The 24,446-nt window shown below is 39.4% G+C and overlaps 1 protein-coding gene and 1 long non-coding RNA gene across 2 annotated transcripts; both read left to right on the top strand.

Annotated features, from left to right (window-relative positions):
* The first annotated feature begins 10,277 nt into the window (after positions 1–10,277).
* LOC115979575 lies at positions 10,278–12,857 on the top strand. Its single transcript, XR_004089099.1, has 3 exons — positions 10,278–10,550; positions 11,482–11,548; positions 12,520–12,857. It is a non-coding gene; the product is annotated as an uncharacterized LOC115979575 (long non-coding RNA).
* A 5,516-nt stretch (positions 12,858–18,373) lies between these two features.
* LOC115982121 (double-stranded RNA-binding protein 2-like) lies at positions 18,374–23,742 on the top strand. The gene is made up of 4 exons (XM_031104640.1): positions 18,374–18,643; positions 20,280–20,527; positions 22,042–22,261; positions 22,416–23,742. Exons 2-4 carry the CDS (start codon positions 20,282–20,284, stop codon positions 23,612–23,614), a joined length of 1,665 nt encoding a protein of 554 aa, XP_030960500.1. The 5' UTR covers positions 18,374–18,643; positions 20,280–20,281; the 3' UTR covers positions 23,615–23,742.
* Positions 23,743–24,446: the final 704 nt, after the last annotated feature.

The raw sequence follows: 24,446 nt of genomic DNA, 5'->3' as shown, positions 1-24,446 counted from the left end.
AGAGAAACTTTCGTCGATAATTTCCGCAGAGGATTACGAGGATCTGGGGAATCATTCGACGGAGGCAATGGGGGAGACGGGGTTATTCGCCGTTGGACAGGTAACACCTTTTTTTTTTTATCCGTCAATGTTTGCCCGTCCACTCTTAGTTTTCAATTTAACACCCTTTTAATTTGGTCTATTTCAGTCCTTGGTTATGATGAAGGGCTTGATGGATCGCTGCCTCAACCGTGAAGCGGCTCTGGAACGTGTACGGACAAAGGCTGGGCAGACGGAGGAGGAGCTTAGCCAACTACATAAGTGGAAGTCCACAATGGAGCAGAAGTTCGAACTGTCTGAGAAGACCAGGAAAGAGTTTGAACAGAGGACGGAGGAAGCTGGGAAGGCCTTGAAGGGTAAAGAAGACGAGGTCAAAGACTTAAAGAAGAAACTCCGTCAAGCCAGGGAGGACGCCGTCATCGAGTATCGCGACTCTGAGGCTTTGTTGAAGGAGCTGGGGGGATCGTTCCTTCAAGGCTTTGACGATGCACTTCGTCAGATAAAAAAGGCCTACCCAGATCTGGACGTGTCCATGATATCCGTCAGTGATCAAGATCAGACATCTGCTCTGCCCGTCGCTTCAGACAATACGGAGGACCTTTTTGGAGACGAAACAGCTCAGGGTGACGGAGAGTCCGCTGTGCCGAAGGAAGTTCCTGCTGCCAACCACAATAAAGCAGATTAATTTCTTGTAATGTTGAGGAGGATCCGTTCCTTTTTTTTTTTTTTTTTTTTTTTTTTTTATGTTTTCTGTACTTTGGAGACGGTTTGTTTTAACTTAGCTTTTGTACCGAACAATGTTTTTCTTTCAATATATATGTTCACGCGTATTTTTGTTGCTGGTAAAGTATTTGTATCCGTTAAGGATTTTTCTCTCCGTCTATTTGTATGTTAAGTGTTAATTTGGACCAACCGGTCTGTTGATCCGTCCACTTTAAAAAGCTTTGCTCACTTCTAATCGGACCCGTCCACTTTATGGATAGGAAATACTATCCGTCCACTTTGTGTTGGCTGACCTTTATCGTCTTGTTCGTCCACTTCGTGGGCGTTTTAGAATCGTCCGTTTTGGGAGCATAATTATATCAGCCGTTTTATGGTCCGTCTACTTTTGCGGGCAGCTTTTTATCTAGACGATGGTCCGTTCACCTTGCGGTGGTTATACCGTCCACTTTATAGACTTATAAAATTATTCACCGTTTTGGGTGATCCGTCCACTTTGTGGCGGCTATATCGTCCATTTTATGGACTTGTAAAATTATTCCCCGTTTCGGGTGATCCGTCCGCTTTGCGGCGCTATACCATCCATTTTATGGACTTGTAAAATTATTCCCCGTTTTGGGTGATCCGTCCACTTTGTGGCGGCTATATCGTCCTTTTATGGACTTGTAAAATTATTCCCCATTTCGGGTGATCTGTCCGCTTTGCGGCGGCTATACCGTCCATTTTATGGACTTGTAAAATTATTCCCCGTTTTGGGTGATCCGTCCACTTTGTGGCGGCTATATCGTCCTTTTATGGACTTGTAAAATTATTCACCGTTTTGGGTGATCTGTCCACTTTGTGGCGGCTATATCGTCCTTTTATGGACTTGTAAAATTATTCACCGTTTTGGGTGATCCGTCCACTTTGTGGCGGCTATATCGTCTTTTTATGGACTTGTAAAATTATTCACCGTTTTGGGTGATCCGTCCACTTTGTGGCGGCTATATCGTCCTTTTATGGACTTGTAAAATTATTCACCGTTTTGGGTGATCCGTCCACTTTGTGGCGCTATACCGTCCATTTTCTGGACTTGTAAAATTATTCCCCGTTTCGGGTGATCCGTCCACTTTGTGGCGGCTATACCGTCCATTTTATGGACTTCAAGTTGTCGTCCCTGTAGGATTTTAGCATCCCTTTAGGTTGCCCCGTCCATCCTGTGGACTTTTGCTAGCTTTCGTTGACTTTGTGGACAATTGTAATGACATCCAAGTAGAAGATCATAATAGTATTTAATTATGGAGATGCGTAAAGGAAAAGTGCCTGCCCCCTTGGGCTTAAAAAAGGCACGACAAAATTGTAGCAAAAGAAAAACAGTTCAAAGAAAAACTTAAAAAGCCACAAAGAAACTTGGTTGCCCTACGCCGTGTCACTATCACTGGTAGTATTTTCTCAAATGTTCGGCATTCCATGGATGCGGTAGCTTCTTTCCATCTGTTGTCTCCAGGTGATATGTTCCTTTCCTTTTCCACGCAGTGATTCTATAAGGTCCTTCCCAGTTGGGGCCGAGTTTTCCCTGTGTAGGGTCTCTAGTTGCACCAATGACCCTTCTGAGTACGAGGTCTCCTACTTGGAAGTTTCTATGTCGGACCCGGGAGTTGTAATGTTTGGCCATGCGATCCTGGTATCTAGCGATCCTTTGCTCCGCCACCGACCTTACCTCATCTATCATGTCCAGCTGTAGCCTCATAGATTCGTCGTTCCTGCTTTCGTCATGGTTGTGAACCCTGTAACTTGTGAGCCCAACTTCTGCTGGGATGACCGCCTCGGTCCCGTATGTTAGTCGGAATGGCGTCTCTCCTGTTGGAGTCCTCGCCGTTGTCCTGTATGCCCACAGTATGCTCGGTAATTCTTCGGGCCATATGCTCTTTGCCCCCTCGAGCCGAGTCTTGATAATCTTTAACAGGGATCGGTTCGTGACTTCAACCTGGCCATTAGCCTGAGGATGGGCGGGTGATGAGTAGTGGTTTTTTATTCCTAGCTGTGTGCAGAAATCCCGGAAGTGGCCGTTGTCGAACTGCCTCCCGTTATCTGAGACAAGGACTCTAGGAATACCGAACCTGCATACGATGCACCGCCAGACAAAACTTCTAATGTTCTTTTCTGTAATGGTGGCCAAGGCTTCCGCTTCTACCCATTTTGTGAAGTAGTCAATACCCACTACCAAGAACTTTAGCTGCCTTACCGCCGTTGGGAAAGGTCCCATGATATCTAGTCCCCACTGAGCGAACGGCCATGGAGCCGTTATAGGGGTCAGCTCTTCGGCTGGCTGTCCGATAAAATTGCTGAACTTCTGGCATTTGTCGCAGCTTTTAACGTAAGACTCGGCGTTCTTCTGCATGGTTGGCCAGTAATACCCAGCTCGTACCAGTTTGTGCACCAATGACCGCGATCCAGAATGGTTCCCGCATATCCCCTCGTGAACTTCCCTCATTACGTAGTCTGCCTCTTCAACCCCGAGGCATCTTAGATAAGGGCGGGAGAAACCTCTCTTGTAAAGAATGTCTTTTATTAAGACGAACCTTGCCGCTCGGACTTTTAGTTTTCTCGCTGCTTCCTTCTCCTCTGGCAGTAGCCCGTTCTTCAAGTATGAAGTTATCTGTGTAGTCCAGTTTCTTTCGGAGCTTATCTCCTGCATGTTGTCGGGGTCTATTAGTGGAAAGGGCTGAACAAAGGAAAGCACATTACCCGGTGTCATCATATGTTCTGCTGAAGCGGCTTTGGCTAGCCGATCGGCGAGCTCATTTTCTCCCCTGGGGATCTGGACGACCATCGCTTTTAGCCCGTTGACTCTTGCCCTTACTTGATCAAGATATCTCTTCAACCTTTCCCCCTTGCACTCATAATCTCCGTTTACTTGATTGGTCACGACTTGAGAGTCGCAATAGACGACCACACTTTCAGCTCCGGCGGCTTTGGCTAGGTCGAGCCCTACCGCCACCGCTTCGTATTCTGCTTCATTGTTGGTAATGGGGAAGTCGAGACGGACCATAAATTCGATCTTGTCTCCTTCAGGGGACAACAATACTATGCCGGCCCCTCCAATTCGCCGATTGGATGATCCGTCCGTGTAGATGCTCCACTGGGGGGGTTCTTCTGCCCCCTTGTCCTCGTTACGCGTAAACTCTGCTATGAAGTCGGCTACAGCTTGTCCTTTAATGGCCACACGTGGACGGTACTTGATATCAAACTCGCTCAATTCTATTGCCCACAGCGTCAGTCGACCTGCGACTTCAGGATTACTCAGTGCCCTTCGCAAGGGCTTGTCGATCATTACGTTCACGGTATGGGCTTGAAAGTAGGGTTTGAGCTTGCGAGCCGCCGTGACCAATGCAAAAGCGAGTTTCTCCATGGGTTGGTATCTTTCTTCGGCACCGCGGAGAGCCCGGCTGGCGTAGTATACAGGCTTCTGTGCATTATCCTTTTCTCTGATTAAGGCCGTGCTGACGGCGACAGAGGAGACGGCCAAGTAGAGGAAAAGTTCTTCACCAGGTTGCGAGGGACTCAATAGGGGTGGTGAAGATAGGTATGCCTTTAATTCCTCGAACGCTTGCTGACACTCGTCCGTCCACTCGAAAGATTTCTTTAATGTGCGAAAGAAAGGCAAGCACTTGTCCGTTGCTCTCGACACAAATCTATTTAATGCTGCTATCCTGCCGTTAAGACTTTGTATCTCCTTCACATTTCGCGGGGGGGCCATCTCTACTATGGCTCGGATTTTGTCCGGATTAGCCTCAATTCCTCTCTGGGAAACCATGAAACCTAGGAATTTGCCTGCTGTTACGCCGAACGCGCACTTTCCCGGATTGAGTTTCATGTTGTAGTATCGGAGCGTACCGAATGTTTCCTTAAGGTCCTCCAAGTGGTCTTCCTCCTTCCGGCTCTTCACCAGCATGTCGTCGACATAGACTTGGACATTCCTCCCGATTTGCTGCGCGAACATCTTGTTCATTAGCCTCTGGTATGTTGCCCCCGCATTCTTCAGGCCGAATGGCATTACCTTGTAACAGAACAGTCCTTGGCTGGTTACGAACGAGGTCTTCTCCTGATCGGCCTCGTGCATGCGGATCTGGTTATAACCCAAGAAAGCGTCCATGAAGCTTAGTAATTGGTGTTGAGCCGTCGAGTCTACTAGGACGTCGATCCTTGGGAGGGGATAGCTATCTTTAGGGCACGCTTTATTAAGATCGGTGAAATCCACGCACATCCGCCACTTGCCGCTTGCTTTCTTCACCATTACCACATTCGCCAGCCAATCGGGATAGTAGACTTCCCTGATGAAGCTTGCCTCTTGGAGTTTGCGGACCTCTTCCGCTATTGCTTGGTCTCGTTCCGGCGCGAACGCTCTCTTCTTTTGTCGAACGGGTGGAAATGAAGGTAATACATTCAATTTGTGTACCATGATCGAGGGATCGATACCCGGCATGTCGTCATGGTTCCAGGTGAACACATCCTTATTGCTCCTCAAGAAAGCTACGAGCTCTTGACGGATTGAGGGTTTGGCAAGCGTTCCGATCTTGATTGTTCTGTCCGGATTGGAACTGTCAAGAGTTATCTCTTCTAACTTCTCTGTGGGTTCTGCCATCGTTCGGTGCTCTTCTATGTTCAAGGCCTGGATTTGGTCTTGCATGTCCATCATTGCTACGTAGCATTCTCGTGCGGCAACTTGACTTCCGCGTAGCTCTCCTACCCCATACTCCGTTGGGAACTTGACCATTAGGTGGTAAGTTGACGTTGCCGCTTTCCACGAGTTGAGCGTAGGTCGTCCAAGAATAGCATTGTAGGCGGACGAGCAATCGACCACTAAGAACGTTACGTTCCTGGTGATTTGTTGGGGGTAATCTCCTACCGTCACCGGTAATGTTACCGCGCCCAACGGGAATACCCTACTTCCTCCGAACCCAACGAGCGGGGCGTTTGTCGGTATTAGCTGCTCCCTGTCAATCCTCATTTGCTGGAATGCCGGATAATACAAGATATCGGCCGAGCTGCCGTTGTCGATCAACACTCGGTGTATGTTGTAGTCCCCTGTCCGCATGCTGACGACGATGGCATCGTCATGTGGATGGTGTAGGCGCCGTGCATCCTCCTCCGTGAACCCAACAACGGGGCTTATCCTGTTTGCTATCCTTGGCACTCCGCCCGTCAACTGGACATTCTGTACCATCCGAAGGTATGTTTTGCGAGCCTTTTTTGACGACTCGGCCGCAGCAGTTCCTCCGATTATCATTCTTATGTCTCCTAATGGGGGTCTTGGTCGCTCGTCTTCTCGGCGGGGGTGTTGTTCTTGTGGGGGTTGATCCGTTCTCCCCTTGTTGACGAACTTCTGCAGCTTCCCTTGTCGGATAAGGGCTTCGATTTGCTGCTTCAAGTCGTAGCAATCGGCCGTGTCGTGGCCGTGGTCACGATGAAAGCGACAATATTTGTCTTTGGATTTTTGCTGGGATCACTCTTCAGCTTTCCTGGGAACGTCAGGGACCCTTCGTCCTTAATCTGCATTAGGACTTGGTCAATCGGCGCGGTTAGCGGGGTGAAACTTGTGAACCTTCCGCCCGTGGGTTTTGGACGTCTGTCCTCCCTTCGGTCTCCCATCCTTCCTTTCTTCCGCCCCTGGTTCTGTCGGGGATCCTCTTGTCTGTCTCTTTTCTTGGGTCTATCTTCTCGCGATAATAGTGCGTCCTCAGCGTTCATATATTTGGTGGCCCTGTAAAGCACCTCCGACATGGTCTTGGGGTCGTTTTTGTATAGGGAGAACAAAAACTTACCCCCCTTCAGCCCATTCGTGAATGCTGCTACCAATATCTTGTCGTCGGCTTCGTCGATCGAGAGCGCTTCCTTATTGAAGCGTGATATGTAGGCCCGCAACGTCTCCTCCTCTCACTGCTTGATGTTCATTAAACAAGCAGTGAATTTTCTATACCGATGTCCTCCGATGAAGTGCGTAGTAAATTGAGCACTTAGTTCCTTGAAGGTGCTGATGGAGTTGGGTGCGAGTCGGCTGAACCAAATCCTTGCTGCGCCTTTCAGGGTTGTAGGAAAGGCCCTGCACATAATCGCGTCTGCCACTCCCTGAAGGTGCATTACGGTCTTGAAGGTCTCTAGGTGATCTAGAGGGTCCTTTACTCCGTCATAACTATCCATATTTGGCATGCGGAACTTATTCGGCAGGGGGAAGGAGTTGATGGATGTCGTGAATGGCGAGTCAGTCCGGTTGACAAGGTCATCAAGATCACTTGACACTCGACCCTTGAGAGCGTTCATCATTACATCCATCTGCTCCTTCATCGCTTGCATCTCCGCGATGAAGGATTGTGGAGCCGTATCCGTTGGGGAAGGGATGTTAATGTCCCGTCGCACTGGTCTGCTCGGGGCGTTACTCTCCTGTTGTCCGTCCTGATTTCTCCTCTCAGCGCTGGTTCCTTCTTGATCCGCTCCTTGGTTATTGACCGCCGCATTCTTTTGGTTCAGCTACTCTTCTAGGTCGTGGTTTTGTTTGGTGAAGCGCTCCACGGCTGTGGCGAGCGTCCTGACCTGTTTCTCAAGGGCGGTCGTAGAGGCTTCTTCTTCTTGAACGTCATTCGTGGTTGCCATTGAGCGAGTAAGTACCATGTAACTCTTTTGTCTAGGAAGTGATCTTTCCCACAGACGGCGCCAACTGATGACGTTGAAAATTGTCACCAATAGATCATACCGTACTCGCGACTCAAAGCGAACCTGCACGACAAGAACAATCAAAGAAAACCTTTAGAGAGCACCGGTGTGGTGCCGGCCTAACACTCTCCGAAGGTCAAGTCAGAATTCGTCCTTTCACTTTTAGAGCGCTAGAGAGGGTCAATTAATCTTACCTCGATATCCGAGAATGTTAGTCCTTTTATAGTGGTGGAAAGTTGGCTTTTCTTCCTGTCCTCCAGATCTTTCCAATGTGGGACTCTAATACAAATTCTCCAAAGTGTGGTGAGCAAGGATCTCCCTTTTTGGATCTTAGGGCTTTTCTAGGCTATGGAGACTTCGGATCATGGGCCCTTACTATGTCTGCCAGCGATGGGCCTTCGAAGCGCGTGGGACCATCTGTACACAGGCCCAACAGCCCCAATCCGTCAGGCCCACTAAGGTAGGCCCATCAGGCTCTATATTTTATCATCTTCATTTACCAAAAACCTAGTAAATATACAAATGCCCAGCCAGTGGCAGTCGCCACCACCCAAGAACCAACAGCCACCGCTACAACCACCGCCACAACAACAACCATCGCTACAACCACCACCACAAACTACAACCATAATCACCGGATCCTCCAACAAATTCTAAATCCAAAAACCTCAACAAAATATAAAAAAATAAAAATAAAATAAAACTCAAAATCTTCAACAAAACCCCAACCCAACAAATCAATCAATGACCAAACTCAACCAACCATCGACGGCGAGATTGGCAGCAAGAGTTGTGGAGGACGACGGGCAAAGATCGGTGACTGTGGAGGACAATGAGCAAATATTGGTGACTACCCCTGGGCAAGCAGAGGTTCAGATTGGCAAGCTTCAATCGACGAGCTCTGCTTCAGATCAGAATTGCCTTCTTCTTCATGACAGGAAAAGAAAGAGAGAGAGAGAGAGATGGTGACATAAAAGAGAGAGAGAGAGAGAGAGAGAGGCGCAAAGAAAAAAAAAAACCCGAAGCCACCATGAAGATGTTGGAGAAGAAAGAAGAAGAAAAAGGGAAGAGGGAGTGATAGGAGCAAGGAGCAGGCGGAGGAAGAAAGAAGAAAAAAAGTAAGAGAGAGAAGAAAGAAAAGTAATAAAGAAGAGAGAGGAATGAATAAAATATTTTTTTTTAACACATCTGTCCGTACTGTTCCAAAGATGGAACGATATCGTTCACATGTGTCAAAATTTATAAGATTTGGCACACCTCATGAGAATGGTTTTTTGGTGTTTGGTGTGCCAAATGTGTCATATTATAGCATTTAACACACCTGTTACAGATGCTCTAACTCATGCTTACGCACGGAAACATCCAACAATTGTGATGATGAGATATTCATCTCGCTTTTCACATTGAACATTATGAATGGAGGTCACTTGGAACCAAAATTTAAAAAATTAAATTGGACATATAGCACAAAATTATACTACAATTAGGAATTAATTTTGATTTGATTTGAATTCTAAATTTGTACTTCAACTTAATTTGATTTTTTTTTTCCCATTTTTAACAAAGTAACAAAATCTTAATCCAAAAACACACTGAAAACCATTGAAAACTATTAGGGGCATTTTTCATTCGTTGCCCATATGATGTTAGAGGAGTCAAGACTAAGACTCAACTATAGGCTTGGAACATGGCCCAAAGGTTAGCGGTGAAATGTGAAAGGCCCATTTGGCATTTTGCTCAAAGTCTAGGTTGCATCCAACAAATATTATAATAAGACCCCAAAATTCCTCCTACAAAAATAAGCTAGCACAAATGATGGCCCACCACAATAAGTGCTTAAATAATAGTCTAACGGTAAATAAGAAAAACGTTTAGCGGTAGATGTTTGGAAAATCAATAAATGTATTTACATAGTAAAAATTATGCATTTCTTTCATAGTTGGTTAATATAAAAGTGGGCCCGTTATAACAAGTACATAAGAGAAAAAATGGTTCAGCAGTGAATATGACAGACCTCCAGCGATAAATGTCTGACAGGTTAATAAGTTTGTTTATATGGTAAAAATCATATGTTTTCATTATTATTATTAAGTCAACATAAGGGAAAACTTCCATAGTATCCAAAACATTATGGCTTTCATCATAATAACAATAAAAAATGATTAAAAATTTCATAATTACAAATAAAAGAGGAAAAAACAGGTGGAATGAAGGGAGAGAGAGATTCCAGCTTAGTGCAGCAAATGTTGAACTAAGATTCTTGGGGAATATATATATGTATAGAGCATGAATGGGGTAGTGTAGGCTATTTTGAGTGAGTGGGCATTTAGGCTTGTTGTGGTGTGATTGAGTTAATGCTGAGGCTAAGGTTTTAATGGGTAAAGAATTGTTTATGATTAATTATGAAGTATTTATGGGCTGTGAATATGCAGAAAAAGAAAGGGAATGTTTGAAGCCAAATAAGTGTGGGCTAAGGGGAATGATTTATGAGCTTGGGGAGAGCTAAACCACAAGCAAAGTGGCAAGAAAATTAGAAATTTTAAAGGGGGTTAGTGTAACACCCCAACCTAATTGCCTAATTAATTTATGGGTTTATATGCATGTCATTATTTTAATTACTTTTAAGTGCATGAAACTTTGATTTTGTTATATTATAGAACATATATGCCATTTTAATGTGTTAGTTATAACTTTATAAAATTAAGGATATATATATGTGTGTGTGGGTAATGTGTTATTTATTCTTTGTAGGTAAGTGTGAATGCAAAGTTTATATATATATATATATATATATATATATATATTTATATGTGTGTGTGTGAATACAAGAAAAATTGGAAAAGGTGTTTGTGATATTTGTTTCTCCCTAGCCATACACGTACCCAAGCCCCAAAAGTCTTCTTACTTTTCTGATTTTCTTGGCTGCTTCTGAAGTCCAGCAGCTGCTTTTCTTCTTTCTCTATTTCCCCTTTCTTTGTTCTTCTTTCTTCTTCCTTCCTTACACGGCAACATCTCTCCCTCCCTTTCTCACCAAAAATTCTAGTTTCTTTGAAGAAGAAATTAGACAATTAACCCCAAGATTTTATCTTCAAAGTGTGTGGGTAAGTAAGTTAAATCTCATCTGATTTTGTGTACTTGGATAGTATAATTATTTGCTTAATTTCCCTCTTTGTTCTCTACTCTGTTTCTGGAAGTTGAATTGGTGATTCTGTTTTAATGATTGAAAGTTTGATGATATTTTGATCAATTGAATGCTTATTAGGGTATTTTAATATGTATACTATAGGTATAAAAATACCCAAATGAAATTAAGACCTATTGCTATTTGTTGATGATTTTGTAAGAATATGTACTGAAGCTGTCTCTGTGACAGAGTTGATGTTTACTACAAGAAAATTCTGTATTAAATTGTATTTTGTGAATTAGGATGCAAGGAGTAGTTTTTATGAATTCTAAGACACATATGGTTGTTATAGAAGTGGTCTCACAGCATTTGGATGAACATAAAATTAGTGGTTTAATTTGTAAGTTGCAAGAAATTCTGTCAGGACAGTTTTGAGTATACTACATTGTGTGATTTTTAGTAAATCATGGGTTAATGCTTTGACTCCGAAATTTTTATGGTTTATACTGGACATACAGGGGAGTAGTTCTGTAAAATTTCATGACAATTGGAGGTCTGTGGACAGCCCGTTTGTATTTTACAAATGGAGCATACGTGGCTGTATTGAGCAGTGAGCAATATATACTACACCTAACTTTGTGGATTTAATTCTCAAGTTAGGTTGTATGTTTTGAGTTATAATTTTATACACTCATCCTTTGGTATGTTTGAAGCATATATAAATTTTATGGATTGATTTCTCTATGGTTTGGCTGCAAATATGTTTGATGATTGTATCATATGTTTTGGGAACTTTATGTGATGGGAATTAGGATTTCCTTGAGTTTGAGAGTTAGGTGGTGATTTAGGTATAAGTTTATGTATTAGGAAGAGTTTGTCCATAATAAGTTTTGGTTCTTTTCGTTTAGGTGGCGAGAACGAGAACACGGATACTTGAGCTCCTCGCGTACAATCTCTCGCGCCTTCTGTTTTCAGGTAAGGGACTTGTGCCGTGTGCTTTTAATAAGTATAAAGTTTATTTCGAAAACTAATATGCATTAAAATTTGTCGATTTGAGATATTACATATAAGCATGATTTAAGTAAAGTATATGTTCGGGAGTTGTTCAACCTTATGTATATGATAATTTTGCATATTAATGCTAGTACCTATGTCACGAACATAATATTTTAGAATGAAGTGGATATGCTACTATTATGAAATAATTATGTAAAAGTAAAGCTATCAGAATAATATAGCGTTCGGGTTATTCAACTGTTATGTTCTGAACTCAGCCAATAGGGGTTAATTATTGGCTTTCCATGGAAAGATGTTATCTGTTTGGCCATTTAAAGTAGAGGAAATGGGGTTGCCCGTAACTCTAGGCCATTTAAAGTAGAGGAAATGGGGTTGCCCGTAACTCTAATCTGAATAAGGCCTTCTCCCCAATGTGTACGGACGGCGGGGAGGAATAAAACCTTGAGGAGATGTGCCATCAGGCCTCTCAAAGAGGACAATATCATGCACACGAGGTTACCCAAATGTGATGAGGCCTTCTCTATACAGACTTATCAAAAGTGGACTAACTAATATGTTATGAATAGCTACATTATGTTATTGAGCATGAGAGAATGATTTTGTTAAAATGCATTATGAAAATTAAAAGCTCTCATGAAAAGAAGTTTATGATGAAACATTTTATAGTCTTTGTTATAAAGATAAGGTTACGAAATTATACGTATGTTCCCTATTATTATGTCCTTTTATTTTTTTTTTATATGAAAGGAAAATGAAATATTTTTATTTGAAAAGTTCATAAGTTATTTAAGAGCAATATGAATAGTATGAAGGCTATTTGATCAAAGTTGGCATATCCATAAACTATTTGTTTTACATGCATTCTTATTAAAGGTCCATGGAGCTTTAAAACCTTACTGGGCTTCGCAGCTCACCCTATTATATTTCAGTGCACAGGTTCTTCCTGGAAGCAGTGAGAGTATGAGAGGTGGCAAGGATTCTGTGTTTTCTCGTTTTATTAGAATGTAGAGTTTTGTTGTATAGTAGTTAGCTCTTTTGATGTATAGAAGGAATCAAGATGTACTTGATCCTTTGAGCATATTTGTAATTCGGTACTGTAGTCTGTTTTGAACCCCAGTTGTATGTCTTTGGGGTTAGGTTTGTAATAAGAGTTTTGCTAAACGTTTAGCTATGTAAATTTTTACTTGAATACCTTAAGTTTCAGATAGGTGGTATTTGTTTCCAAGTTTGAAGGAAATGAAATGTCAGGGTTGCCATCATTTTTGTATATATTGGCTTTTATGCAAGACAATAAGCAGGAATTGAACAAACAATTCTTGATATGTACCTTCAGTTAGGTTGGTTCGTGTTAATATTGAGGCAAACTTGATATTAACATGCCGGTCATGCTCTAAACTCTGAAATACAGGTTTGGGTCGTGACAGTTAGTGTCTCTTGTGGGTTGGTATGCTTAGGCTTTTATAGGGGAGTTTAAGGGAGCATTAATTAGCAAAAGTTCAAAACGTAGGACTGATTTAGGAGCAGAATAGCTGATATAATTATCCTACGATTTGGCCTAAAATGTGAGATTTGCTTTTGGGGCTGTTTTGTTTCTTTGGGCAATGTCACATATGGGTAAAAATCAGCATAATTTTGCATTAAATGTTAAGAATTTTGAGATTGTGTTTAGCCAATGGGATTAAGGCAGGTATTATGGAGGAATCCTAGTGTTGCAACTAAGATTTGGACCTTAGGAAGTAGGATTCGGACCCTAGGAAGTAGGATTCAATACCCTAAACCAGGTGTCAAAGTTTAAGTCTACTTTAAAGGGTTTTGCTGGAAATCCCTTTATGCCCTCCAAACCACATGTTCCCAAATTTTTTCCTTTAGGATTTATGGGCTTGGTTCATGAACTAATTACATACATTTTTAGTAATAAAATAAACTATTTGGTTGAGAATTTCATGAGCTTGGAGGTCTTGGTTATGGCTTCCTTGAGTTGTGACCAAAACTTGGGAAAGAAGGGTATTTATTGCCCATTAGCCTTTACATGTCAGCCTCTGGTACTATTCACGTCAGAGTTGGTAGTGGGACAGGTGGCCAGCTCCTAATTTGGTTTGGGATCTTGGTTGCTTCTTGAGTTGACCTCCAACGGAAGACAGAACTGAATGGAGTTCTCTAATGGGGTCAATTTGCACACATGAGCTGTTTTGGCTGAGATTTCATATTGGGTTTGGCCATGAGGGCTAAGTATTTTGGTGGGCCTCTGACTTAGTGATTCTTTCCACTTGGGCCTATCCTTTTGCTTTCTCATTGTGAGTCCTACAAAATGGACAAAATTACCATATATTGTCATGAATTTTTATTCCACGTGGGCTTTAGAAATAAAATGAATCCATGAAATTTAATGAATATTTATGATAGGTTTTGGGTATTAATATCCATGGGCTTTAAATAACGACTTGTATAGTTTCTCATAATTTTTGCTATGAATTATTTTTGTAAATAATATTTTCTTTGGGGCTTTTAAATAATGATCATCAATATAATATTTACCACAGGTTTTAAATAGAGGCAATATCCATGAGTTTCAAATAAAATATGGTAACAACCACTATATTAGAATAATGTGATATTCTCATGGGTTTTTCTATAGATAATCATAACAAGGTGAATAATTATCATGAATTTTGGAAATATTTATTAAGAATGTATAAGATAAATAGTGACCATGGGGTTTTATATAAATTCTACGGGTTTATAATATGGTATAAATAAACAAATGTCATGCGTTTAAGATAATCATAACTTTCCATGGACTTTTATAAGATGATTGCCATGAGTTGAGAATAGATAATTACCATAAATTCCATGAGCTTGTAACATTATAGTAATAGGTTTAAAAACTTAAAGTATTGTTCATTATTGGACTTTTAAGTGAAATAATTATGATAAAGTATTTTACCAAGTATTAATAACCTTGGGCTTTTGATAAAATAGTGCCAAGTAGTTAGGTTAGGATTTTAATAGTGTCAACGTAAATTGAGTTTTTGATATTGCTAATGAGAATTGGGTTTTGATGTTGCCAATGAGAATTTGGCTTTTGATAATGTTGCCAATGTGAATTGGGTTTTAGATAAATAAATTGCCATGGGTTTAACCCATGGGTTTTGCTTATGAGATTTGAATTCCATTGACAAAATTGCCATGGGTTTAAACCATGGGCTTTGATTATGAATTTGAATTCTATTAATAAAATTGTTTTGCCATAAACTTGAATCATGGGCTTTTCAAATATTACGAAGCATAAGTATTATTGGGCTTTAAATAAAATGGGATGTGTGTATTGGGCTCATAGGGCTAACTAAATAATAATAATATTGGATAAGATATAATTTTTTGGGCTTTTTGTGATAGTTTACATCATGACCCAATTTGGATAATAAGATATGAAATATTTGTGGTTAACAAAATAGTAGGGTAAAAAATATTTTGTGAAAGCCCAATAACTTCTTAGTGGTGTTTGAAAATAAATAGGTGATACTTAAATAAAATTAGGTGTAAAAAAAAAAAGTACCTTAACAAAAACTAAGATTCAAAGAAACCTTGGTCTACTTTTCTTATTTTGTAGAATAATTTTTTTTCTTTTTTTGTTTTTGTAATTTGAGATGTTACTATAAGTTATAGATTATAGAGTGCACTATTTTCTGCCAAATGCAACAGTGGCGGCAAAACTTAACCGTTATATTTATTTGTGGCTTGAATTGTTGTTGTTGTTTGTATTTACCACTTGCTCATCATAAGCACCACATCAACACCACCAATTAAAAAACCTTACCAAATGATAATATGTTAAAATTAAAAATTATCAATAAAAAAAAACCTAAAATCTCGAAAGAAGAGGAAAAGTAGGAGTGAATAAATATTTACCACAATTAACACCTTGAATATACGATTTATGAAGTCTATGGACCTTTATAAAATCTAGTTAATGAATATTCTTAAAACCTTTATGAGGAGTTGAAGGTTGTAGGAACCAAGTATAAGACTTCTGGGCCTTAAATCACTTGGGTTCACAATTTATTTGTAGTGGGCTTGAGGATTTCCTACTATGGGTCGTTCTCGGTAGAGAGACTCAAAGCAACACTCAGTTGATACTCTCTCACTTGACTGTTTTCTCTCAATTTTTATGAACCCCTTCTTCTCCCAACTTTCTTCTATTTATAGTTAAGGTTAGTGGGGAGATTATGATTACAGTCACCGTTAGTGCTACTGAAGGTCCAATATTATCTGGTTAAAGTAGATGTTTAGGTGAGAGGGCGGTGCAACATTTATGGTCTTGGAACTTGGTTCCATCTTGACCGATTATGTTCGGCAACTCAGTTTCCCGTGCATATTACATTTTCCCGGGCACGGCTTATATACTTGCCCGGTAACGTTTAACCGATCACCTCTTGGAATTCAATACCCAAAACTTATTTGTACATTAAGGAAGTTTCAAGAAGGGCGCAGGGTAACTGGACCTTTCTGCTGGGCCTGTGCCCAAGGCCGGTTGGGCCTGAGCCCATGGCCTGTATGGGCCTGGGATCTCGGTGCAGGCCCAGGGCCTGTATGGGCCTGGGATCTCGGTGCCGTACAAAGGTTTTATCAAGTTAATTGAATAAAAGACTTGCAGTTGAAGTTTTTAGCCCAAAGAAAGAACAAAAGCAATAGATTCCTTAACAACATTGCAAAAGGTGAATGACAATGTAAAAATAAAAATTATGGAAAAGAAAAGAGAGAGATTGGATTAACTTGAACAACATTTTTGAATTATTTATACATAAACATTTAGAAAAAAAGTTACAAAACCCATCAAAAAAAAAAAAAAAAAAACGAAAAAGAAAAGAGAGAGGACTAGCCTTGATGGTGTTCTCAAATTTTTTGTACACCTAAAGAAACAAATTCATAGGATAAAAGGGACAACATGAGAAATATTTATATTATACCAAAAAAAAAAAAAAAAAAAAACAAAGTTGAAGAGTTGATTTCAAAAATACTACTGGCTCACGTAAGCTTTCTTCATGAAGAATAAAATAATTTAGACCACAAACTCCACTATATAATCACAAATTCCTTATAAATAAATATATATATAACATTTTAAGTTTTAAGGTATTGGACCCTCGGTTCTCAAGGTAGTGCAAATTCATGCATTAAAATTAAAAAAATTAGCATGTATTTAGTATTGAATAACTCATTTGGAACCAAAAGTAAGAAGAAATTAAAGACACATGACATAAAATTGGACACTAGTTAAGAATTCTATTTAGATTTTTTCTTAAGTTTTACTTTAAGGGTCTGTTTGGTTCAGAAGATGGAAAAGTGAGAGGATAGAAAATGGAAAGAGAATGAAAAAGTGAGAGGATATAAAAGATTTTAGTTTTCCTTATTTGTGTTTGGTTGGAAGGGTGGAAAAGTGGAAGGATGAAAAACTTTTTTGTTTGGTTGGAAAGAGAAATAGGAAGATAGAAAATGGAGTTTGTATAAATTTACTCATATGTCTTTATTAAAAATAATGTTCAATTAAGAAAAAATAAGGCAAACAACCAACAAAAAAAAAAAAAAAAAATGCAATCATCCAAAGTTTATTAAAAATGAAAATTCATGTCCAATAAAATATAAGAAAAAAATTAAAAAGAAAAAACGTTAAAAAAAAAGCACTGTATGATACTATGGTGAATCACGGATTCATGCAATGATGCACATCATCATATTAAAAAAAAAAAAAAAAAAAAAAAATCAGCATCCAGTGAAACTGTGAAACCCAAAAGAAAAAAAGGACAAAAAAAATGGTAGGCAAGCCACATTTATTACACCAGGTTGAGGTTGCCAAAAAAAGAAAATAGTAATAATAAAAAGAAAAAGTGGGCAATGTTGTCCAACTTTCACTCCCATTTTCTCTCCAATTTGGAGAGATTGTGTTTTGGAGAGGAAGAGAGAAAACTGGTGGGTCCCATCAAAATCTTTCATCTTTTCCATCCTCGACCAAACAACCAAAAACATCATTTTCTCTCCACTTTTCTCTCATTCATTTTTCATCCTCCCTAAAATCACCCCAAACAAATATAGCCTAAATATAGGGAAATGTTAATCCATGCCTTAAAGTCATTAATTTAAAAACTATTTTTAAAAATATTTTATAGAAAAATGATAAAACAATTAATTTTTTTTACAGCATTTTATATTTTCCATGAAAATTGTGTTTAAAACTTTTCTAATATGCCTTATTTATAATTGTCCTAAGTACCGGTTAACGTGACATTTAAATATATACATACATAATTTCTCAACAAACACTTTGTATTTTTAGACTCCTCACAGCAGAACAACCTTGCATGTCAGTATTTGGACACATCATTGAAGAATCACGCTCCCTATCATCATCATTCAGGTCAGCTACCTTCACTCACACCAAGCGCCAGGGTAACAACGTTGCAGACAAACTCGCTAAGCTAGCGAAAAATTTGTATGAACCACAAGTATGGTTAGAGGAAATTTATTGTAATGTAACAGAGCTTGTATCTGCAAACAGGATTTTCATGCATGTTTAATAATAAGTTTCCTTCCGGTTTTTTCAAAAAAAAAAAAAAAAAACACTTTGTATTTTTCCCTCAAAAAAGAAAAAGAAAAAGAAAAAAACACTTTGTATTTTGTACCAAAATTACTTGGAAAATAAAAACGACAACGTCTTATGAGTTTTTGATCATTTACCTCGTACTCTACAGCCGACATGGTCGTTTTTCCCCATAAAGCCACAACAACGCACAGAAAATGACTGTGCTCCCACTGTACACTCTTTACATTGTACACTATACACTATATACATTATACCACAGTTGCAGTCCTCGTAAATTTCGCTTTCGTCACCACTCAGCACTACTGTGTGAAGAAGTTATACTTGTTGTAGAATGGCGTGAATATTATATACTCTTTCTCTCACTTTTCTGCATACTTTTTCCCGTCACTTTCTCGGGAAAATTTTATTTTATTCCCTCGGCGGAGAATCTAGACAGGTTCAATTACGCATCCCAGGTCAGTGATTTCCCTTTTAGCTCATACCCAGATCGTTTATTGGGGTATATGGAGTTGCTTTGTATACTTGCTGAGCTACTTTGATTGTTGTCTTTCTAGTTTGTACTTCTTCTCTCCAATTGTTTTGGGTTGTTTTTATTGTGTTTTTGTTTAGTATTGGGGTTTGATCGAAGTGGGTTTTGGATGATATTGATGGGTTGGGGTTGATATGAACTGTTTTAACTCTGTTTGGTTGCTGAGAAAATGTGGGAAACAGAAAATAAATTTGACTTTTGTGTGGTGAATTAGACCATAAAAGGACATTCACTCCCTTTTTGGGTCTTACCCAGATTATTTCTCGTTTGTCTGAATACTTTTTTCAATGGGTTTGGGCTATTTGTTGTATTTATATGTATTTTTGTTTGTTGGGTCTGATCATTGTGGGAATGGGATAGATGGGATTGTTTGGTGGTTACTGTTCTGTTTGATTGGTGAAAAGATACTCTGGAATAAGCTAATTTGAATAATTCATTTCTTGTGTTTCTGTTTGTCATATATATATATAATCTCTTCAGTTGTTTCTGTTTGAGGTGGATAGTTTAATATTTTTTCTATGTGGTTACTGAGAAATTTGGGGGAAAAGAATGAAATTACTTTTTTAAATAAAGAAGATAAAGGAAATGTGGAGGAGGAAAGATATTAGGTTTTCATATCCCAGATTTATGGTTTATAATTGATGTTGATTCAAGGAATTGATAGCTGTTGAAATTAGGTCTAAGAGAAGAGGTAGTAAATGAAGCTGATACTGGTAGTTTTTTTTTTTTGGCCAATGACAATGGGGAGGAGAGTTTTGAACCTAAATTCTCCTCAATGGGAAAACTAGGTAATGCCATTGAGCTATAAGGCTCTTGATTTTGAGACTTGATGGTTGTTCTAAATCATATTTGTATAGAGGATGATATTTAGTAAGTTTGTGATGGTTGCTTAGCTTGTTTACTAAGAAAGTGTATGAAAGAGAAAGAGATGATAAATCTTAACGCAAGAATCTAAGCCCTGTCTGGTTAATGTTGCATTCTAAAAGCTCATATTTTAAAAGTTTGTATTTGTGGATCCTCAAGACATTTCAAATATGAGCTTTTATAATGGAAATGTGTGTGTGTGGAGAGAGAGAGAGAGAGAGAGAGAGAGAGAGGAGTGTGGAAATGGGAAGGCGTTATAAAATAGAACTGCTGTTCTCTTTTAGTCTTGGATGAAAAATGAAAATGAAGAATGGCTTGATAATCTTTTGGTAGTGTGCAATATTTAAGAGAATTTGAAAAGATGGATCTGTCAATAAGCTCTGCACATGTTTTTGGTGTCACCTCTTTCTTTTCATTTTTCCTTTTCCTTTGATGTTTGGTTGTTCAGGAGATGATAGAATGGCACAGAAAAATTGGGTTATCATTATTATATGTTGCATTGACGCCTTCTGTTACCCTATTTTATAGAGCTTTTACAAACTTCAAGTATTTGCAAACTAATGCTCTGGGATATAATTTTAAAGAAAGATCTTAACTTCTGTAAAAGTGTGCCAATGTTAGTTGGACCATTTCTCATATGATTTACTTGAGGGTTTTTCGTCCAATAATCCATATATGCATTTTTCATATGCATGCAGACATGTTTAAGAACCAATTGCAAGAGTTGGCTCAGAGAAGCTGCTTTAACCTTCCCTCATATTCATGCATCCGGGAAGGACCAGATCATGCCCCTCGATTCAAAGCTACTGTCAACTTTAATGGAGAAAATTTTGAAAGCCCTACCTTCTGCTCTACTCTAAGACAGGCAGAACATGCTGCAGCTGAGGTAGCTCTGAATACACTTGCAACAAGAGGCCCCTCTAGAGCCTTGGCTGCAAGAGTTCTGGTGAGCATCTTAAGTAAACCTGTATCATCTCAATTCTTGGTGTTTCAAATATATCATTCTCCTTTGGATTCACAATTGGTTGATTGATTTTTAAATTACTAGTTTTAGAAGGATAGGGATCATCCATTTGAACTTGTAGGTGAGAAAATTGCTCAAAATTTTCCTTTAATACAACCATTGAATTTTGTTTTTGAAAATTAAGAAAAATGATGTTCTTTTGTTATTATTATTATAATGAGTTTTGGCCCTTTGGGGAGGGGGAATGAGAAATTCGAACTAGTGACCTTGGCCTCATGAGGCGTGGTTGCTCTATTCCTTAGGGTTAAGAAAAATAGTATAAAAATAGTATCCTAAAGTGTTTGAATTGGATGATGAGAGTTAGAGGAACCATAGTAATTAGAGTTGATGAGGATCCATAACCAACCCCAATTCAATTGGGATTAAGATTTTTAGTTGATTTGAGTTGGACAAGTGCTTTATTTAGTTATGTGTGGATTCTAGAAATTGAGAGGAATGCTGTGGACCTGTAAATTACCTTTAGATCACATGGGAGTCGTGTGTAATAATGAATTATTTAAAAGTTCCTTGGAATATATGACACTAAAAGTCATTTTGATAATGTCAGATAGATTTCATATGCATTTATTTATCAAAGAAAGGCATGAATACAAGGGGAAAAAATTTAGCAAAGTAAAGCGTTATTTATTTGAAATACTTCATACTTTTGAAGCGCATGCACAAGAAAGAATTCCTTCATCTGAAAATATATAATTTTTTTGCTTCTCATACTTATTATTTCCCTTTAAAATGGGAAGTGTAGTGCAATCGTACACCTTAGATCCCTTACCAGGTTTCTAAAAATTTCACCACTTTTGAATGTCCATATTATACTTATGTGAAATGTAAGAGCCAACTGTCTGGGCTCAGGAGAGTACTTTATTTCTCATTAAATCTGTGCATGGAACCTATTTGTTATGCTGTGCTCTCCTGAATCGAGACCGTTCTTGGGTTCAGTTTAGTAGTTACCTCTTGAACATCCCTTCTCTTTTTCCTAGACCGAATCCTACCTGCAAAAACAAAGGCTAAATTGATTCCCACACGTCTTCCCACTCTATCTCTGCAACTAGAAGTCTCATTATAACTGCTTTGGAATTTCCTAAAATTCTGAGCACCCCTTTTTCATATGTTCTTTCTTGCTTTCTAGATTTTTGAAGATGTTTGTTTCTTGTAGAGTACTGCAATTAGTGGTAAATGGAATGTTTGCACAAACTTGTATTGGTACAATAATATAGTAGCGGGAAAAGAAGTACAAGGGAACCAATTCAAGCTGTACAATATTTTTTATCATTCTTTCTCTCGGTGAACTGTATGTATTTTCTATAGCCTGCTTGTCACATGTGCTTTCATGATCTGTATCCCCAGATATATTTGCTGCCAGTCTCTTTAACTTGCACATAGTATGCTGCCTTAAAATTGAATATCATATGGTTTTGTTTTGGGGGCTGCTTTTGCAGGATGAAACAGGAGTTTATAAGAATTTGCTGCAGGAGACTGCTCACAGAGCTGGGTTAAAACTTCCTGTTTATACCACTGTTCGATCTGGACCAGGCCATGTCCCTGTTTTCTCATGTAAGGTTGAGCTTGCAGGAATGAACTTTACAGGTGAACCAGCTAGGACCAAGAAGCAAGCTCAGAAAAATGCTGCAATGGCTGCTTGGTCTGCCTTGAAAAAATGTGAGCATCTACTCTTCATCTATTTCATCTTCTTCATAATGCTCAACTTGTTATAATCATACAAGAACTGTTGGGCTTCCATGCTTTTCAAAGCTTCTTACTGGTTCCTAAATCGAATTCTTTCATTTCTAATCACTTTACATTCCATGTTTAGTGTCACAGAGTCGCTCATCTTCCACTACTTCTTCCTCTCCTTCATTGGAGTGTAAAGGCAATGAAGAGCAGGAACAAGTCATCATTGCTCGTGTACTTGCAAGTCTGCGTCCATCAGAGGCAAATAAGTCCACAGAAAATTATCATCGACATGGTAGGCAAAGATCCACTCCCATGCTGTGGGAATCAAACCCGCCAACTCCAACCTTATACCCTATGCGATGCCAGAACTGGGCATACTCTACTTTTTCCCCTGAGATGGCAATGTATCAGATCTGGCATCAAGAACAATTACTACAGCAGCAACATCGCTTGTTGGCACTTGCAGTTCCAGCAGCTACTCCATCCGCTCCTCAGCTTTATCCATTTATGCAATCTATGCTCCAGCCAGACTGCTGTTTATATTTTCCAGGAAGAGAGCTGGAGTCAGTCCCCATGGGACCCAAAATTACAATTGCTACCTCTGGCCCATCACTTTGCTTCTCCAACCATTTGGTTCCTAGTTCAATTAGGGGCAGGTCCACTGTGACTATTCAAGAAATACAGGAGGAAAAACTGGAAGAATCATCCAATTATTCTCCATCTGGAGTTCCGGATCCCCCTTGTGTTGGTAACATTAGTACTGAACCACAAATCCTGGAAACAGTTCAGGAGGATGAAAAACAAAACCTTGGTGGGTTAGATAGAAAAATTTCTAATCTTCAGCTAGAAGGGAACCAAACAGGGAACTCTGAATGGGCTTGTCATAGAGGCATGGTTTCTGGATCTAAGCCAATTGAGTTTCAGTTACAAAACCCACGTGTTGACTCTTCTCTGTCCAATGTCGGACCCCAATACAGATATTCTGTACCACCTTTATCTGCAGCTGCTCCTGTGAGGACCAGAACTGTGAGCCCCACTTCGTCACTGGGGTTCAGACCACAAAATATGGCTTCACCTTGGGCTGCTCCACCAAGAATGAGAACTGGGGTTGCTTCATGTTCACCCAGGCCACCTGAAAGATTTGACCTTGGAGTACCCCCTGCTTTCATGGCACCAGCTGTTCGAATCAGATCAGTGGTACCAGTCTGTTCAGCCCCACCAGTGAGAAAAATGCCAAATTCGAGTAACGAAGTAGTGTCATCAAACAAAGAAAAGAAAAATTCAGAACCGGAAGGCATGTCAAGTGCAGGTTCAAAGTTTGGGAAGCTTAGGATATGAATGGAGTATAGATACTACAAGAATCCTTTTTTTTGTCCTGAATTTTCATTATGCAGAATATGGTGGTTTCGAGAGGCCATTGATGCTTCTTCATAGTAAATCAGAATAAATGGCTAGTTCTTTGATAATCTGGGTAAATGTGAGTTTTTATATTGCTTGAGCTTTATCAGTATTGACCCATTTAGTCGCATTTTTCTATACGTATACTAAATAGCATTGATGAATTTGTTTAAAATGATCCGCATTTTCATTGCCAAAGGATGCTGTTCTCTCTGGTACTACCTACAAGGTTGGTTTTTCAGTGTCAATAATGTATATGAAATCTTGGAACAATCATCTTTGCAAAAGAAATACTGAGCAGTAGCAGTAAGCCCTTTCTTGTTTTTGTTTGTCTAATTTGAACTCAACCGGCCATCACCACAGTATCTCAGGATCTTGTAATGCCGTGAAGTGTGTACCACTTCCGAATGCAGAACTTGAATTTGTAATTGTTATGGTCTCTCATGGAAAAATTATTGCAAAACAAAGGAATCAAAGTTGATCAGATTGGGATTGAGTCTACATTCACTCATGTCATACATGGCCTGAGAGATAAAAAGTATTGGAGTTGCATGAGATAGTAAGAAAAGTACCTTTGGATTCCAAATAATTGGGATCTCCAATGTTTTTATCAAGAAGAAAGGCACAAGATTTCAATTTTTTAAATGAAAAGGTGAAGCAAAGTTTATCGGCTGGAAGAACAATACACTTTCCTGAGCAGGAGGAATTACTCTTATCGAATTTGTAGTGCAGGCCACCCCCATATGTGCTATGTTTAGTTCTGATATCTTAT

The sequence above is a fragment of the Quercus lobata genome, chromosome 3 (assembly GCF_001633185.2).
Source record: "Quercus lobata isolate SW786 chromosome 3, ValleyOak3.0 Primary Assembly, whole genome shotgun sequence".
In the NCBI taxonomy this organism is placed as follows: Eukaryota; Viridiplantae; Streptophyta; class Magnoliopsida; order Fagales; family Fagaceae; genus Quercus; species Quercus lobata.
This window is presented reverse-complemented; position numbering and strand designations above follow the sequence as displayed.